We start from the raw sequence: 19586 nt of genomic DNA on the forward strand, positions 1-19586 counted from the left end.
GGGGTTTATGTACAGCCCATTTCAAGGTGACTCCCGAAGAGAGGTTTCAGTGCAGGGCTATAAAGGTATTTAAACCTGTGGGGAAGGGGAGAGAGAGAGAAATCATCATAAAGTGTGTTTCTCTTTATTAACCCCATCCTCTTCTCTCTCTCAGGCGCTGATTTTGTTTCCGTATTTTTCTGAATGTAAAGACAAGAAGTTTCCAACCCAGTCACAGACGACTCCAGGGCAGGAGGCCATTGGGGTGAAGGGGACAGTGCAAGCGGGAAGAACATGTGTTTGTGTTTCTTTGTGAAGGGGCATGCACGCACGCGCAAACGCACACAGCGCCCATCTCTCTTCTCTCACCCCACCTCCTTTTTCCCTTCACATTGTACAAGCCCAACAATTTCTCCCTCTCCCCAACCCCCACTCCTCCCACCGGGCTGACCTATAGTCCCACTTGTATTTTCAGCCCAAGCGTCTGCTGTGAAAAGTGACTTCATGCTGAATTTGGGCGCTGTGCAGCGTTAGCAGCTCTCACTCTGCAAGCTCTGGCCCTTCTTTTCTTTTGCTCGCTTTCCCACACTTTTCCCCGCTCATTGTGTGCCTGCTGCTTTTTTTCTCCACCTATTCAGCCCAAATTAGTCACGAGCGGCTCCCAGCTTGGAGAGGAAAAATAAATTAGGTGGTGTTTTAAACACAGTGTGATTAGAATGATTTCCCCCCCCCCCCGCACACCACGGAGGGGAAAGCCCAGCATTTAAAAGATTCAGTGTCCTCTATAAAATAAACTCCCACCAAGCGGAAAAAAAGCAGGGGGGGAGGGGAGATCTCTACAGGCAGTGATGCCCACTGTAGCATCGGTGGAACTGGCTGCTGGAGGTAGCTGCTGGACCAGGACTGCCAATATACAAAGTGCCTACATACAGGCAGAGGGAGAAACTGTTCAGTAAGGGAGGGAGCGGAGCTGGGTTCATCATTACATTGGTACCATGGCCAAAGGAAATTCATCCAGATCAAGTGGAGGGAGGTGAAATAGGGGAGCAAGACACACTTTACTAGAGCACAGGGAAGGGATTAATTCGAGGATGGGTACCGGGGGAGACTGCACGGGGGCAGAACATGCATTAGTACCTCTAACATGAGCAGTGATTTGGAACGGCAGAGAGAAGGTGCAACGGAGGCAGTGTCCATATGCCCAAGGGAAACAAACAGCTGTGCTTCTGTGATTTCTAGAGGCGATAGGGGACAGGGTCCCAGTGGTCAGAGAACAGGAGGGCAAGACAGGATATCTGGCTTCTATTGCCAGTTCTGGGAAGAGAAAATGTGGACTAGTTAGCACCGGAGACTGAAGTCAGGAATCCTGGGCTCTATTCCTGTCTCAGAGCACAAGCATGGAAATTGGGACTCCTGGGTTCTACACCCATCTCTGCCATACAATCTTAAGTGAGTCCCTTCACCTCTCTATACATCGCTCTGTAGAAAGGGGACCTCACTTACCTACCAACTGTGGGGGGGGGGGGAGAGACGACACGACAGATAGGGGGGTAAGGGACTGAGTACCACCAGAACCGCTCCCAGCAGTACAGTCACACTGCCCATCATTCATACCCCTTGGGTAATACACAGAGAGGTACAGGAAGTGACCAAAAATAAAGCAGCCAAGAACACCAAAGGCTATTCACACTTTCCAAGCAAGCCAAAGACAAGCACTAGAACCATGAGCACCAAACAAACAAAGGAGGGCTGGGCACTCTACACCCAGCACTGTGTGTGTGCAAGATGGTTTACAGCCCCGATTCCAAAGAGCTTGCAAAGTTTAATGAGGTCAACAGGAAGTGAAGAGGAATTCTGTACCCAACTGAAATGATAGGGAAGAATTTAGGGAGGCAGAATTGGCTCAGAGCTGGGGTGTGTCCAGGATGCCAGCGGTTAACACAGTCTCAGGAAAAGTATCATGGGATCCTTTCATGACTATAAGCACTCAGGACCTCTGTGTTCATTCCAAGGCAAGGGGCACCATATATTTTGTGAAGCCATTTAAACCAGGGCCGAAGGGATGTAAATCGCATTTTGATTTAGGCACTGGGATTTATGTGCACTGGTGTAAATAATGACACAAGCTGCAGAGCCAGAGCGAATCGGAACACAGTGACTTCTGGCCCCACGCTGACACCACAGGCACAGCACTGTTACATTGCACACCAAATGGGCAGATACAGGCGTTGCCTTGAAGAAGCAGTTTTATTATGAAACCAAGAATGAAATGCAGTGTTTGTCCTGGCACGCTACAAACATTTCAAGCAAATAACCAGCAAAAAGTCATGAGCGGAATAGAAAATACATATTACAAAATCTAACATACAAAAAAAATCAGAATAAGGTTATTACAGTAAAACTGGCTGGAGATGGGGGGCTGTGGTTCAATTCATTCTACCACGGACACCCCAAGATACACACACTGCAACCTGGATTCTATGGCTGCTGAGCAAGCAAACCAACCTCAGATATTGCTGAGAATCACCCGGGGCACACAGCTGAGACGTCAGCCTACGTGCATCAACGGCGCAGAGCACAAGCAATTTGAAGACCTTTACATTTAAAGAAAAATATATTGCTTTTCAAGAGTCAGATTGAAGCCTCTGCCCAGCGTACTGTATCTACACAGCTGCTGTTCTCTAGCATCTGAAGAAACTGTGTGCGCACAGTGCAACATCTTTCCAATAGAGTGGTATGGTCAGAACAAAAATCCCTGGATGCAAATCTCTGAAGCATAGGAGCATTCCAACCAAAATGGACATTTAAAATGAAAGATCAATCAAGAGGAAATCTGCCCAGCTGTTATATTTTTCTGGGGGCCTTGATATAAGTTTAAGGGTGAAAAAGGAACATAAGATGTAAGATGCACAAGGAATGTGCGTTTAAATGAACCTAACTTTCTATTAAGCAGATGAAGAAAGCCACCATACATCTTCCCTCTCCACTGAATCACTGCTAATCAAGTAGCTATTGTCATCAGGGTCCTGGAGCAAAGCATGGGATGACAGGTCTCTGGTATGAGCTCACACTCTTGCTCTACCTACACAAATTAACATGGAGAATTGATTCCTATAGCTCCCAAAGAACAGAAGGTCCCATTTGATAGGCTACTTGGACAAAAGTTGCAGAAAAAGTTGCAGCGATGCTGTGTTTCGCTCCTGTACCAAGCATGATGCTAGGCCTGTTAAAGCGATGTTGCAGGGAAAATGGAAGAGGTAGCATGGCAGGAGGGAAGTTAGCTCCAGCTCAGATGCAGAAGTGTCATTGTAACACCTTTTCAAACCATGTCTTTTTAGGACAATGTCCGTGCTGTCCCCCTTTACAAGATGTGAGGCAGTGAAGGCTGGTTTGAGGGTGCGTGAGGCACGAACAAGCCTGACTGAGCTATTCCGGATGTTAGATGGGGACAACACAAAATCCAACCTCGGAACAAAAACTGAGCAGAGGAATTTTTTTTCTGAAAGGGCACAGAACTCTCACTAACCTTAAAGGAAATCTGAAAGTTTACATTAAATGCAACAAGCCCCAGAACAGCCCCTAGAGGCAGGTTAAGTGGAGCAGTCAGCATGGGTTTAATTTGTAAATGTACAGGTATTTCCCTCCCCTTTTCCAGGGCTTTGGCCCTGATCTTCTACCAATCACCAGCTCCTGCTCCACCACATTCCCCATCAGACTGACACATACACCGTTAGATCCCCCCAGGAGCAGAGGTAGCTGAGGAAGAGCCCTTTAACATACAGGGTGGCTTTGTGAAGTTCAAAGCCTATCTGACACAAAAATTACTACTAGGTTTTGGCAGTATATTAGAGAGGTCCTTCCCTGGCCAGCTATGCAGCAAACACGATGTCACATGCTGGGAGGGGCAACCCGAGCGGAAGCTGATGATCCACAGCAGAACCTAACTAAAGATGCATGATGCACTTGAGCTGAAGAATGTTTTTCGCCACACTAGAGGTGTGCATGTCCTGATCCTGCTGAACTTGAAGAGTGATTTCCTCAGGGTGAAGAAGGAAGAGGATGGTTTCTTTGCCCAGGGCAGCCCAGAAAAACGGAGACAATATCAAGACAGCAACGTTTAAAGAAAAGGGAGGCTCCAGGTATTTCCTGCTTTAAGTGGCATAACCTGCCTCTCAACTCAAGGGTGCAGCTCCCCAGGGCACCACAAGGAGAGTTCTCCATCTTCATCCCTGAATGGCATTTTTCCTTCCTCATCCTCCATTTGATACATGCTTGGCCACTGCAGTTCTCCTTCCCCACTATCTGCTTTATAGCCAAGGGCCCAATTCAGCCCTGCACCTTGGGTGGGCATTTACACCAGTGCAGGGTGGGTGTGAAGCACTCCCAATTCTGATGTGGTGGCATTACACACCTGCTTTGCACTGCTGTAAATAACGACACAAGTGGCAGGGGGATAGAGAACCAGGCACTGGGATTTCTAACCACCACAGATGTAATAGGAACATTTTCGCTCTTCGCTCTGGATTTTTTTTTTTTTTTTTTTTTTAAACTTCACAATTGAAAAAATAAGCAGCACAACTGTACAGCTACCAGGGATTCTCTGTTACGCCCTGTGTGGGGAAGACAGCCTATTCTCCTTACTAGTGCTACTGTATGTGTGGGTATGTGGGCGAGAGAGAGAGCGTGCTCCGCCGCCCAACAGGTAAGCCTAAAATGGACAGCCATCAGACAATCCCAAAGCGTTCTGCTCTTTTCCTCTTCTTTGCCTGTAAAAGGGATTGAAAGAAAAATCAAAACCAAAAAAGAAATTCACAATTTAACACCCCTCCTCACCCCCCACATTTGGATGCAGACTAAAAAACACACTGGATAGTAGAAAATGACCCTAGTGCATGACTGCTCTAGCCCCCGGCCTGAATACATCATCACAAGGCTAGTTCCGGAAGGCATTTTATATAGATGTTTGGCACGAAGCTACAAGATTTTAGTCCGGCATTTGAACAAATGGAGCCTGAAATCAAGTTGCAAAAATATACAGTGCCCAAGATACAGTGCTGCTGAAGTCACTTCATCTTGCTTACAATGTGTTACAAAAGGGCTGAGCTGGGAACAATGACTACTTTAGAGGCCTGGAAACCCTTCCAGGCAATGGGAGGTGGGAAATTTAAAAGGGCAAAGGGTTAACACTCTTCTATTCATGGAAAAGGTGAGAGGGACACGCTAAACTGCATTAAATATTCTATTGCGTCTCTCGGATATGCCTTTAAGTTGATACACGAGGGGCGTATAAATCTTAATTTTTAGCAGGATAAATAGCCTGGGGCCAACAGAAGCCCTAATCAAGAATCTCCAGGGGAAAGGTGCATTTGAGTGCACACAATACTAGTAAAAAGACCTTTTTGTTCCAGGCACAATCTATAAGTGACCTAACGGAAAAACATGGAATCCCTCACCCCCAGCCACCCCCTCTGCTCAGACTGAACAGGGGCTCGTTCTCCAGTGCACAAGGCTGGCAATGCCGTGCACCACTTCATTCAAGGAGAGCGTTTATCAAACAGCTAAAAAAACCAAACCAAAACAAAGCCCCCAAATCCTACCTGAACTGCTGAGATCACTTTTCAGAGCCTAACAAAAAGCCACATCTTGTATGTCGAATCCAGAAGCCATCTGGTTAAGCAGCTTCTGAGACCCCAACAGCTCACCCTCCCGCAACCTTTGCTGTTCAATTGTTAAAATGAAATTCCACCTCCAGCAACTCGGTGTATAGCGATGGGGGCTCAGCTCACACTGATTCTGCAACACCACAGGTGTGCATGGTACGGGACAAACACACGTAGGAACTGCCATGCCGCATCAGACCAAGGGACCATCTAGCCTCTGGTACCAAGTGACGCAGAGCAAGGTATAAAACCCCATAAATAAAATGGTGAGTCACTGCCTTGAGGCGCTTACAAATTAAAAATCAAACACAGAAGGACAGAGGTGTCAAAACAAAAAGGATGGAGGAGAGAAAAGATAGAGGTGTGGTCAATTTCTTGATCTTGACTTGTTCCTTCCTCTTTGTGTTGTGAAATTTACATGGATTTTATGATGAAAGGAGTGCAGCGAGTTTAAAGTTCAAGGGCTTCCTAGATAAAGGGAGTGGTGAGAAGGGATGTGAAGGGGAGGTGGGATAAAGGGAGCCGTGTGGAGGAAACCGGAGGAGAACTGTTCCTAATTTTCTGTAGGCATCTGTATTAGTTTGCAAGACTAAGAGCTCAGTCATGCCAGCCAGTGTTGGCCAGCTCTTGTAGCTTCGGCTTCTCCAAATCAGTCTGGCAAGCTCCACTGGTGGGGAGGTCAGAATGCATGCCACCAAAGAGGCAGACGGTGGAAGACTGATGCTCATCGTCAAGGTAAAGAGGAAGATAATTTATTTTAGAGGTCTCATTATTGTGGCATGTGAAGGAACTGAATACCAGCACTTGCATGCAGACCCATGGGATGAGATCCACAAGAGTAGCAGGATCTCAGGTGTAAAAAGAATCACAGCAGTGCCATCTTCTGGGATATTCAACTCTCCTAACAGTTCAGCACAGGGACATATTTGCAGCTTCCTCAAGCCCACGTCCCTCTACTTGCAGGTGTGGCATTTTACCTCTGTGTCCTCTGTAGCTCCAGCCCCAGCCGAACTTGTTACAATGCCAAACCTCTCCTTCCTCTTCTTCAGCTTCTCATCATCTTCGCTCTGTGCAGAAAGAAGGTAGAAGATTTAGTTTGCCAGACAGGCCCAAAAGAATAATTTTAACAGCTGATAAGGTTCCTTTCCTTGCCCTCAATCTTCCGGCTTTTAGCTACAAGATTGGCAGCAAGTTGATCTTGGGGTGCATGTGAATTATTGCACAGAACTGAACAGACATTAGCAGGCATCATCATGCTGGCATGGTTAAGTGCACCATCGACAGGGGCTTTATTGAATAGATGCTAAAAAGAACCTCCCAAGGAGCATTTATGATGATGAGGAGTCTCCAGGCAAAACCTGCTCTCCCTCCGTGGCAATCAAGGGAAACAAAACCCATTTCTCTGGAGTACAGTGGTGACATTCATATAACTGCTAAAGCTAAGTAACCTGTGTTCTTGCACCTGCTCTATCCCCTCTACTTCAAATGTCTTCACCCTCAACCTCTCTACACTGTACCAGGTCAAGTCAAACCAGCAGAGCTAAAAGGCATGGGGCAGTGCAGTAGAGAGGAAAAGGGGCAGGAATTCAGCTGCAGATGCACCATAGTAATTGGGAGACAAAGCAAACCCAGCCTTTGCCATTTACCAGAACTCTTAGGTGAGGAAGGAATATGGACACTGAACATTTCTATTTCCAACAGAGTAGTTGAAAGTTGCTGGACTGGCAGTCTTGGAGAGTGAGCCTCTGTTTAAGCAAAGTAGCACAACTGCATGGGCAGTGGCTGTGTAAGCTCCCCATCAATGTGTCTCAACCCTTCCTAAACTCTCCCTTAAGGATCCTATTCGAGCTTTAGCCTCAGCAATGTAATCCAAACTCATTTCACACAGACCACCGACCAGCAGACCGGGGCTGGATTTCAGCGAAGAACCTAGAGATGAAAGCCAACGTACCCTGATTACCAGCCACAGGTAGGCCCGACACAGGATTCACAAGATCTGAGATATTAAAATCACAGTGTTTCTATGATGACGTGCTCCTCAATGGAAATGGTTTTTAAAACTGCCCCGTAGAGTTTGCAACACTAACAGAATTTGCACTAGAAGAAGAAAGTGCAGCTGTCTACTCCCTGCAGAGCGCATGCAAAACACAGAATGCCATAAATGCTTTTCATTAGCTCAAGTGCAACTCGTAGCAAAAAGGAAGAGGGACTGTCAGGAGCAACACTGCTGCCTAACACCCATCCACCACCCACTGCATATTTTTCCTCATTTGGAAATTAACGAATGTGGTCAAACAGCATGATAAAGAGGATGCACTCTCAGAAGAATGCACACACTGGGCTCAGACCAATGACCCATCTAGCCCAGTATCCGGTCTTCTGACAGGGGCCAGTACCAGATGTCACAAAGGGAATCAACAGAACATGGCAATTGTGTGTGATCCATCCTATCATCCAGTCCAGCTTCTGGGAAGTTTAGGGACAGTCGAGGCATAGGGCTGTGTTCCAGACCATGTTGGCTAATAGCCATTGATGGACCTATCCTCCACGAGTGTCTCATTCTTTTTCAAACCGAATTGTACTTTTGGAATTCACAACATCCCCTGGCAAAGAGTTCCACAGGCTGACTGTACATTGTGTGAAGAAATACTTCCTTTTGTTCATTTCAAACCTGCTGCCTATTTGCCCTTGAAGACTTCATGGGCGGTAATGATGGTCTCTCAGCTTTTATCAAGAGGACCCTCTGGCATCTTCATAAGGGACTGCTGATGTTTCTGAAAAGTCTCACACAAGTTAGCTAATGAGCTCTCTTGCTTGCTTCCAAGGATGATTTTTATGGCCCTTTCGATGTATTATTTCCACCAATCGATTTCTTGCATTTTCGAATCCCTTATTTACAGAGATGCCCACTTACACTGAGGATGCTGCTATCTGCCAGCATATTATTTATAAGCCAAGGTAGAGTTTTTTCTGCAAGGCAGTATTTTAGTGCAACAGAACAATCTTAAAAATCTCTCTAAGGCTCTTAGCATGGGCCTCAAAGATCTTTGGTTCAGCCCCAGGAAGACATTTCTGTGTACATTCTATGCACATTCGCACAGGAGAGCAGGAAAATTAGATAGCATGTATGTTGGGTTTTCGTATTTCCACTCCTACAGACTGAGGTAAAAAATAAATCATGCCAGAGTTCTCTACGTTCACACACTGACAACAGACCATGAGGCTCTGTGGCTCTATTGTGTTACTGATGTTAAAGCAAACTAGGTATGTGGGGTCACTAGGGATTTTTGAAAGGTATCTTATGGTTGAAAGCCTTTCTGAAAAAAACATACACCCCTTAAAACTGGAAACGTCCTAGCCAGACTGGGTTTAATTCACAGTTAAGGGTTTCTACACCAGTAACACTTACAAGCTTAGGGCTCTTTCCTGCAGATCTTTAGTAAGCAGAACTCCCAATAAGTCGACGACAGCCTCGGATGAAAGACCAGGCCTGTGATTTGCTGTAAAATTCTACAGCTGCTGCTCCTCCAGGATCTGCACAAGAGATGTGTCTGACCATCCTGTCAACTGGTATTTTTCTACACCAGATAACACAATACAAAAGCACCTTTCCTTTGAATTATTTGTTGCAGTGCCCTCGGATTTGTTAGAGGTGGTGCAATAAATCAGGTGGGTAGAATCTGACTTGCCATCCAATGCTCATTTCTGCAAGCATCAGAAAGGATGTCTCATGGAGTTTAACTCCATTATTTTGCTGACATTCACTTCGTACTCCAAACTGCCAAACTTCTTTTCATACGGTATGCTTCTGATTAGGATATTTTACTTCTTCAGTCCCTGCTCCTTCAGCGAGAGCAGAGGGACATGCATGCCCAGAGGAGTCCTTCTCTGGCTATGAACACAGTGCATTTGGCTACCACTGGCAGTATATGGGATCTGATCGAACTAATGGTTTTCAGCATAGCAAGAGGCAGTGGAAATACCACACAACTCCTATACTTTCCATAGATCTATTTCCCCCCTTAAGCAGTGATTTTCTAGTCACTGTACTAGACACCACTCCTCTCAAAAGCATTTTCATTTTGACATGACCAGCTTAGCACTCAACTCACCTTCACAAATTCCATTTCAGTTATTTTCAGTCTGAATGAACACAATTTTACTGACATTTCTCAGAACCTTCACGTCCCTACATTGCTTGAGATTCTCAATAAAACCGGATGCTTTTATCTCCACTGCCATTACCCACACTGATGTCTTGACTGTCAGTAATAACCAAGGCCATCATTACCCTTTAAAAGCCTCAATGCATCCATTTTCCATGGATTTATTTCTAGCTTTGGCTATTTCAGTCCTCATTTAGCCCGTTTCGGCAACTAAGGCTGTCCAATTACCTTGCTACACTCCAATAATTTCTCCTCTGTCCCCTGCCACTAAGTATATTTCACATCCTTCCCCCCCCCGCACACACACCATTTATTACATTTCTTGATTCAGGAGAGCTTGGTCCAAGAGAGCCACTAAAAGGCATTCATTTGCAATTGGGGGAGCACGCAAGAGCCATCATTGTGATGACACAAATAAGAGATGAAACAAACAAACCACCACCGATACAGCGGATGCTGGAAACCCCTCACTGAATGCACAGCTTCCCATGGCCATTAAGCATCTTAAGGAAATGGGGTATGAATTTAATCATCGTTTTGCTTTACTAAAAAAGGCACACCATCAGAACGAGAACCCAGGAAGACACACTGCCTACAGCTAGCAGAAATAGGATATTAGTAACAAAGCATTTCTAACCCCAATTGCTTCATTTTGATAAACTGACATTAGCCAGCCAAGCAGAGGAAACAAACCGGACACTTAGAAAAAAGATCCATTTAAATGCAAGCTCACAACACAGACCTAATGACATCACCAGTGTGCTGGGGCCAATTTTCATGACAAAAGTGACACTTGACACCCCCTCAGCGAGCAGCTGGACAGCACAGCCTTCCTTATGTCAATACCTTACATAAATGACACCATAGCAACCGGCTCCGCATTATTAATTATGACATCTCCATGTGTTGTGGCAACAGGGGCGAGTGAAAAGTTTTAATTGAAAACTCAGCCATTTCTCCTGAGTGTTGGGTCCATAGGCAGTCATGGCCCAAAGAGCACATTTAATTTTTTTCTGTGCACGGACAACACTTCACTGGAGTAATTATTGCTAAATACAACTGCTAACTTTTCCCTTTGCCCCAGGATCCCACTTAGCCCTTGAACGCCTGCAGGTCTGCCATGTTTTTAGTCTTTAACTTCCCTTCCCAGAAAGTCTCCCCAACCCCAGATTACCATCTAAAGGAAGTAGTGCAGTGTAGCAGCTCAGGCATCAATCTGCCTGTTAGGGACTGGGGCTCCACTCCCAGCACTACCACTATCTAGTTTCTTACATGATGCCTATCGCTGGAGCATCACAGTGCCTCTCCAGGCATGTCTTTCACCACACTGGGTTTGTTCTCTGTATTGTCACAGCATCTAGAGACCTCAACTGAGGTTGCATGCATGCACACACACTCCTTGCCCCAAAGAACTTTTAGACAAGGTACATAAAGGGCTGGAGAAAAATGTTATTCCCATTTTTACAGATGGGGGACAACGGGTAGACCAATTAAATGAACTTCCCAGGGATACAAAGGATGTCTGTGGTAGAGAAGGGGACTGAACCCAGTTCTCCTGCGTCGCAATCCAAGGCCATCTTCTCTAAAACATAGGGACATCACCTGTTCCATCCTTAGAAAGGCGATTGTGAAGCTTAGAGTCTGTGGAACCACCAATGGTGAACAGAATTATGTTTATCATTTGGGATCTTGTGGGGCTAGGGAAAAAAAATCACTGTTTGGAGAAGTGTAATCCATATGCAAGCACTGATTCTGGTAGAGAAAATCTGATCCAACCTGCTCATTTAACGATCTACAACTATTTGCTGTTGAGAGAATGGCCCAAATACCACCTCAGGAGAAACAGCAGCACTGTGTCTTTAAAAGGACATATGGGAGTGTCTCTTGGGTAACTGCACTGAGCTGCAGGTTATTTATTTATTTTTTTCGGTAACCCCTCCACCCCTGATTGTGGCCCTGCAGGGAAAGAGTAGAACAGTCCCACTAAATCAACACTGTTCTAATGATCTTGCTCACTTGACCCCCTAGCATGACAGTGTCAGATGCAAACACACTTACAATAAACTTCACTCCATCTTTGGCTCCTCACTGACAGGTTTTGATTCATGGAGTGCTGAAACCCATCTGAGGAAAATTATCTCTATCAAAACACTGCTCTCTCTGCATTTATCAACTCCTGGTACTGCCCCGGGGCCATTCTTGAGTGTGCAAATGGGTGTACGTGCATCTGCAGGGAAAGCTGACCTTTCCAGCAGTGTCAGATGCATTTTCTAACCTTACTGTTACTAAGTTTGCTCCCTTTACATTCACACAGGAGAGATTTTTTTTATATTAAAAAAGAGGGAGGTGGAGGGACTTTCGTGAAGGATCCTAAGCCTGAGAGTTAAAAACCTTTGCAGTGCAATGGTGGTGGGAAAGTGTAAGAGATTTTAAGACGTGTAATTACACATTTCTACTGCGCTGTACTTAGTTGTGTACAGGTGCATTTTAGCAACCAGCCAGGTAACCAAGTCATTGCCAATTATTGGAATGGACTACCAATTATTTTGCTTGCTGCTTTTAGCCACTTTTAGGCCTCTGCAGGAACTTAGCATAACTAAGCAAACCAAGAGGGGGGGGGATGAGACAGCGAACAAGTGAAGTGGACTTGACTGTGTTCTCTCTCTCCCTCTGAATATGCTGGGCAGATGTCTGAGAAACAGGAAGTCTGGATATATTTTAGGACTGCAGCTATGGGGAAATTATTGCTAGACTTATAGCTTAAAACTGCTTGCTTAATTTTTTTAGTGACATTTGAATCTCCTGCTTCGGCCCAGTAATTAATTTGTTTGGTCAACTATGTAACATTCTTTTGACTGGCATATCTATAACTTTTGAGGTATAAGAGGGAGGTAGTGAGTTGGAATCAGGCGGATCACTTCATAGACACACTGAAAAGATTTCCAGGTGCAGACAGAAGGACTAGCCAACTGGAAACCTGTGACTGGATCACCCAGACTGCTATCAGTTTGGGGTACAAATACAATCGGTTATTAGAGTATGTGGTTAAGACTAGTAAGTGGAGATGCTGCAAAGGCATTCCAATGGGAATTGCTGGAGATCAATAAAGTAAAGCTTTAAGCTAAGAGCGCTTGGTTTTGACTGGTCTCTGCCAGCCACGTAGCAGGCGGAAGGTACTGCGTCTCTCCTGGTTTACGTCCTGACACCGACTCATATAGACTCAAAGCTACTGGGTTGAGGAACGCAGAGTAACAGTTGCAGAACTTTTGTTTTACCCTGTCATTTTAAATGAAACAAGTAGCTAATCTAGTCATCCACAGGGCCACAGTCACATAGCTCATCTCAGTGCTGTATCAATACTAATGTCACATCACATAGATCTTCCTCAGGCTCTTTTCTAACCCATTCAAGAGTTCGGCCCTTTCCTTATTAAGTGGAAGCTTTCTACAAACCGGGGGAGGGGGGTGTGGTGGTGGTGGTGGCAAGATCGTTCAAATTAGCCCTGAGACCTACAAGACACTGAACACTCTCCATGCCAAATGACTTCAATGGGAGTGGATGGAGCTTAGCTCAAGTCATTCAGTGCGAAGACAAGATTACATCCCTGACCTATTCTGTCTATAGACTGTAAGCACCTTGGGACAGGGACTGAAGCTCCTCTTATGGAAAGTACCCGCTGACGATATGGACAACGTCCAATGAGTGAAAGGTTTTGATTAACCTGAAAGGAGGATGACAAACTGGATTGAGCTCTTCAATCTCCCAGGGAAACACCTGAAAAGTGGAACTTGACAGCTGAAGGACACCCCAGCTGTCACACCCCAAATCAGCTTTAAAAGACCCTTTTTACTGTAGCCAGACAAATAGGCCAGGAGCAGCCTTTTTGTGAAGCAACAGTGACACACTGTGGGGGCAAATGGGCAAACCCAATATGTACATTCACTGACGAGGTCCAACAGGGAGGTGCCATCAGCACAGCTTCAGGTTTTCAAAATGCCTGTCAGAATTAATCCATCCCAGGTTTATCTGGCCTTTAGTTCATAGCTAGTTTATTCCCAAAATACAAAAGGACCCATTTAAAAATCGGATCATTCCCCTCACCCCACGGGGTGGGCAAGTTGCCAGGTTGAGGGCTGGAAGGGTGAATGCCAAAATGCATTAAGTCTTGGTTTCCATGGTGCATGGAGCAGCTCTGGTACTAACTGCATCCCCGCAAGTGGAACTGGATTCTGACTTGGGAGGGGCGGGTGCAGCTGGTTATCTTTCTAAATGACACACGAGCTGCTCCCTGCAACAATGGGGGATCTCAGCTCTGCTCCAACAGGAAAAGCCCTGTTCTTTCTCCCACCTGAAGTGAGGCAGCTCCCAGTTGACCCCAATACAAGTGAAACCTCTTGGTGTCCTCTGTGTTAGAGGCAGGGGAGCCAGACCAGCTCCAATGTCCCTAGCAGTTGCTAAGACTATGGCTACACTACAAGTGCTGCAACTACACCACTGGAACGTTGTAGTGTAGACACTTGCTGAAGCAATGGTGGGGGAGTTCTGTCTCTGTGATAAATCACCCCCTCAAGAGATGGTAGCCAGGTCAACAGAAGATTTCTTCCGTCAAACTAGTGCTGTCTAGATACATCTCTCAGCGGAGGAACATTCCACACCTTGAGTGATGCTGTTGGTCTGACCTCAGTTTTAAGTGTAGACTAGGTTCAAACTTTGATGCTCTGATACAGCATTTCTCAACAACTGCTCCGTGGACCAGTGCTGGTCCCTGAGATCTCCCTGACACAGTTTCAGAAGGCATCAAGCTGGCCCCTGGTATCAAAGAGGTTAAGGAACACTGCAAATAAACAATTCGTCTCGTGTGATGAGAGGTCACTGCCCTGAGTCAAACACTGCAAACAAAGAAGGGGTGCCGCTGAAGGGAAAGTAAAAGATGAGAACATGTATTAACATACGTTTCTCCCTATGGTTAGCCCCAGATATCCAGGAAGCTCAAAGAAGTGACAGAGCAGCAGCTCCTAATCCTCAGCTGTTTAGATTTAATGGCAGTAGCCTCAGTATAGATGCTATGCAATGGCATGTAGTGGCTACAGCAAAGGGCTCATTACAAACAGCTAAGATATACAGAAATGAACAGAGGACCAACCTCTCTCTTTAGTAGCAGCAGACAGGTGACAAGCACTGTGCTCAGCCACGATAAAGGAAGCAGAAGTGGAAGGGAAGGGGCTATACTTTGAAGAATCTGCCAGTATTCTGATCTCACCTCTGACAGTGGGCATCAGACCACAGATGATCAAAGTGGTGTGTGGTCTTGGAGTCATGCTAGATTCACCACCAATCCTGGACCTTACAGACAAGAAACCATGGGACAATACAACACACTGCTGTGAGATTATACCTCTGAAAGCCAAGCCTCACGGTATTGTACGGTCAAGATGCCTTCTCCAAAGATGAAGAGTCCCCTGGAGAAAAGGAGTCTGCATCAACGATGGAGAAGAATTCTGATCACGAAGGTAGACGTACAGACACAAGCCTCCATAATCTCATCCGTGGCGATTGCATTCTGAGAGAATGGAAGGGTGTGCATGCGCATGTGTGTATACAACTGGACCCTTCTGGTCATCTTCTCTCCTGTATCTTGCTGCAGCATGATGGATGGCAGGATGAAAAGCAGAGCCCTGAGGCTCTCAGGCGATGGTAGATTAATGATGACATGGCCTTGACCTCCAAAAGGTAAAGGTTATGAAACACTCAAGGGTAACTGGGCTTCCAATTTCATACCCAGAGGGTGAATGACAGCAACGGATGGTTTTATTCTCAGAAACACTCCAATCCTAGGACGCACAGCTGTCACCCACCACCTTTTTTAAATTCATCTCAACGTATTTATACCTCCTGGCTCTTTTGCCTTGCAGACTCCATTCGAGAGCTTCCGAGTCCATTTGGAGTCGATACACTAATTACAGCAGCAAATATTTAGCTAGAGCTGTGAAACAACTGGAAATCCCAGGGGTTTTATATAAGCATTCCTCATGTGGCTTACCCTTCAATTTGCATCCCCAGAATTGCCTTTCACACAGAGATCGCCATGCAAGACCTCAGTTTCATACCATACATACACTATGATCTAGGTTATAGGAACAATAAAGAAGCTGTTGGGCTTTACAGACTCCACTTCGCCACCCCTATTCCTCTCCCCGCAAAAGACTTCCAAATGCCTGTTTGTTTTCAAGCTGTCCCTTTCAACCCAAGTCAACAGCTCTTTAATCTCCAACCTCATGAAATTAAGGTAAATAAAATATTGTAAGGTTTGCCCCCTTCATGTCTTTACTCAACATTTGGAGCTAGTTACAGTGCTATGTTGAAACTGAGCCAGTGGAAAGAGACAGTCTTAAAGTCTTGTTAAAAAACAATGCTAGCCTTGGGAACATTCCCTCATCCTAGCATGGAATACGTTCACATTAGATACATACGAAGAGAGGATTCATTCAAGACTTGTACCACAGCCTACTTATAAAAGGACACTGGTTTTCCTCCCAGACTGAGTGGGAGGATTATTTATGATTTATATGCAGTGAAGGATCTCACAGCACTTTCCCAAGCATTATTCAGTCTCATCCCCATGGCAAGTGGGCATCATCCTCCTTTTGCCAATAGCTCACTCAAGATCCCCCAGCACACCAGTGACAGAACACAGAAGCTCCAGCTCTAAGAACTGACCATCTGTGTTTCACAGATGCAACTTTAGCTGGCCTCTCTAAGTGTGGGAAGTTTACTGACCAATCTACTCTCTTGGAAGGTTCTCACACATTTTGATGTCTTTAAGGACTAGGACTTTCACAGTATCAACCTCTACCATCAACCTAAATCTGGAGTCATGCTTCATTTTCCAGCTAATGTGGTCTATTAAAACATTTATAATCAACAGGGACAAATGTAAATGTAAGAACAGCAATATTAGTACCAATACAACATCAAAGAGGCCAACTTGTTAAACTTATTGAGCCAGATTCTGATTGGACAGGGGTGTAAATCGAGAGCATCTCCATTCAAATCAGTGACATGTAAACGCAGTACAGGCAAGATCAGTAGCAGGTCTCTTTGCTGAGATGGCACGTTAGTAGTTTACAGTAAGCAAATTCCTGCTATAATACACTAGTCAGAAAAAAGTGATTGGGCCCCTCCCTTTCCCCACCTTCCTTCCAATATAAATCCAGGAAACAGGTCAGGCAAGAGAAGGATGGAGGATTCTAGCTAATGTCTTTTTTGGATGCTGGTTTTGGTAGAGGGCAAAAGTTACAACAGCTGGCAGTTCTGAGGTTTTTCTGTGTCAAGATGCTGAGGCCTTAAATGTTTATGCTCACCCCAAATGGGATCAGCAGGGGAGGAAGACAAAAAAGTCACAGCCATGTGTTAAGAGTACACCTGCAACTCTCCCCGAGCTGCAATACTGAAGTTGAAAAGCATTCTTTGACCTAGACGTCAGAGGAAGAAAGAAACATGTAAGAAATGCCACATGTTAGAGTGAAAGAGACATCTCAGGGGCAAGGCAAAGGGGTTAGGAAGCATCTTCACAGCCCCTTAAGAACAGCACCTTAAATATCATAAAAGAATTTTAGCAGGGTTTAGCAGGAGAAAGATTTTGACAAGCCCGCAATGTACAGAATCTCCACAGATCTGCAGAAGCCAGACAAAATATTTTTGCTTTACAAAAATATATACTTGCCTGTAAACAAGAGGCCACCCCAAGTTAAAGCTACTTGGCACAGGGAAAGTTTTCGCTTGAAGAGTCCAGCTGTTATTAAAAAGGAGCAATCGGGCGATTACTAAACACTATTTGAATTGCACATTAGCCCCAGATTAAAAAAAATCCAACCTATTCAAAACCAACAAGCGCAAAAATGGCAACACACCCGAGCAATATTAACCCTTCCTGTGCACTGGGACAGTTTACATCCACATACCTCTCTTTAGTGGAGGGAGAACTTTTATTTGCGGAGATGGGGCTGGATCATATTTAGACTATTTTATCAGCTTAGGAAAATATGACTAGCCATTCTACCAACGACTTAATAGCAATACTACTTAAAGTAGTGACAAATTGGGACTCAAACCACATCACTAAGGTGCTGGAACTTCAGTGAATTTGGGGTAAAAGGGAAAACATCAGGGTGCATCCTTGCTCATTGAAATTGACAGTACAATCCTAGTGTACTGAAAATGTGTGCGTAAAAGGGGCCGTATGGGGTCCCCAGATTTATTCCCCCTCCAGGATTCCAGATCAAACTGGCTCAGTTTACAAGTCAAATGAAGGTTCTTCTATCTGCAGGCCTCACACACTTCCCCTGGGACCTGGAAACGCAGCTGGGCTCTTTCCAACTGTGACCCCAACGGTAAGCAATTCTGCAATCAGTGCTGAGCTACGGACTTGGACAGAGGCCAAACAGAATCGCCCTCACTCTCCCATAGCAGCACTGGGAGGTCCCGCAGGGCTAAGAGCGCGTAGGTTTCACAGTGACTTAATGTGTCCATGAAAATTTGTAAATAACGATAAACTGATTGGCTCGTACTCAGTACATGGGGAGCAGAGACGGAGTAATTAGGGGCCATTTTTATATACATTTCTTTTAGTCTAAATATGTAGAGCCCTGCACAGATACAAAATCTGTATCCGAATCCGATCCACAAAAAGGGACCGTGGATATCCACAGATTTGCAGGGCTCTATGAACATGGTCAAAACACTAAACAGGCTGTGGGAGAAAACACATGGCAATACACAGTAGTGCGTCAGGGGTTACTTCACTACATGTGGTGTAATCAGGACAGGCTTTGAAGTAAACTATAAACCAGTTTAAATGCAAGACTCCCAACGCACACACGTGAGAGAGTTAGCAATAGCTCTCAGTGGCCTTCGTTCACCATTTTGTAGTTGGTTTTTCTTTTTGCAGAGTGACAGGGACAAAGGGTGGGTTGATTAAATCCCTCCCTCAACCAACTTTTCTTGGCTGAATTCGCCTTCAGTCTGATTAGCAGGGGCATTACTGGGGTTTAATTATTAAAGGGGAATGGAGAATCGAAACGTGTGGTTATTATTTGTATGACAGTCTTGGTTACAGGTCCCAATCGTGCTGGGCACTCCACAAACACGGGCCTTGCACCAAGAAGAGTTAAGGATCTGCTTAAACAAGATAGCGAGGGTAGGAGAGGGGAGGGGTGGGTCCAGTGACCATGGTACCAGCCTGCGACATGCTGGAGACACAGGGGCTCAATTCTCTGTTCTGCCACCGATGGCCCATTTCTCTGGGCCTCAATTTCATCTGTAAACTGGGGCTAATAGCACTTCCCTACCTCCCAGGGATGCTGTGAGCATAAATACAGCAAAGATGATAAAGCGCCCAGATACTATGGTAGCAACAGCCCTAGGAGTACATTAGGTATGTTATATTTTGCAGCTGAGGAAGAGGCAGAGATTAATCGACTTGCTCAGGGTGGCACAGAAAATGTGTGGAAGAGTTGGGAACTGAACTCATCTCCTGAGTCTCAGTCCAGAGCCATAGCCACAGGATCATCGCACTTAACACAGAAAGCAAGAATTTTATTATGTAAAGTTTATCCATTACCAGATTTAAAAGGCTTGCAAGTACTGAAAATCTTGTCTATCATCAAGCAGACCTGATATCATCTATTGAGTTAGTCCATCTATTCTGGATGCTAGCCACTTCAAACGCATTATACTCAGGAGTTTCTCTCTGGTGTGGAATAATAAGACAGTAGAAGTACAC

The 19586-nt window shown here is 45.3% G+C and overlaps 1 protein-coding gene across 2 annotated transcripts in view; it reads right to left on the reverse strand.

Moving 5' to 3' along the window:
* Window positions 1-2207: 2207 nt before the first annotated feature.
* SARNP (SAP domain containing ribonucleoprotein) overlaps window positions 2208-19586 on the reverse strand; it is a 44509-nt gene continuing 27130 nt past the window's right edge. For both annotated transcript variants that reach the window (XM_067529910.1, XM_067529909.1), the window contains 2 exons: window positions 6617-6706; window positions 2208-4745 (listed from right to left, as the gene is read on the reverse strand). In XM_067529910.1, the coding sequence (XP_067386011.1) occupies window positions 4704-4745; window positions 6617-6706 (132 nt within the window). In that variant the 3' untranslated portion in view covers window positions 2208-4703. The remainder of the gene's footprint in view (window positions 4746-6616; window positions 6707-19586) is intronic.

This window comes from Emydura macquarii, unplaced genomic scaffold (assembly GCF_026122565.2).
Source record: "Emydura macquarii macquarii isolate MOO-44397 ecotype Brisbane River unplaced genomic scaffold, CSIRO-AGI_Emac_v2 contig_2994, whole genome shotgun sequence".
Lineage (NCBI taxonomy): Eukaryota > Metazoa > Chordata > Testudines > Chelidae > Emydura > Emydura macquarii.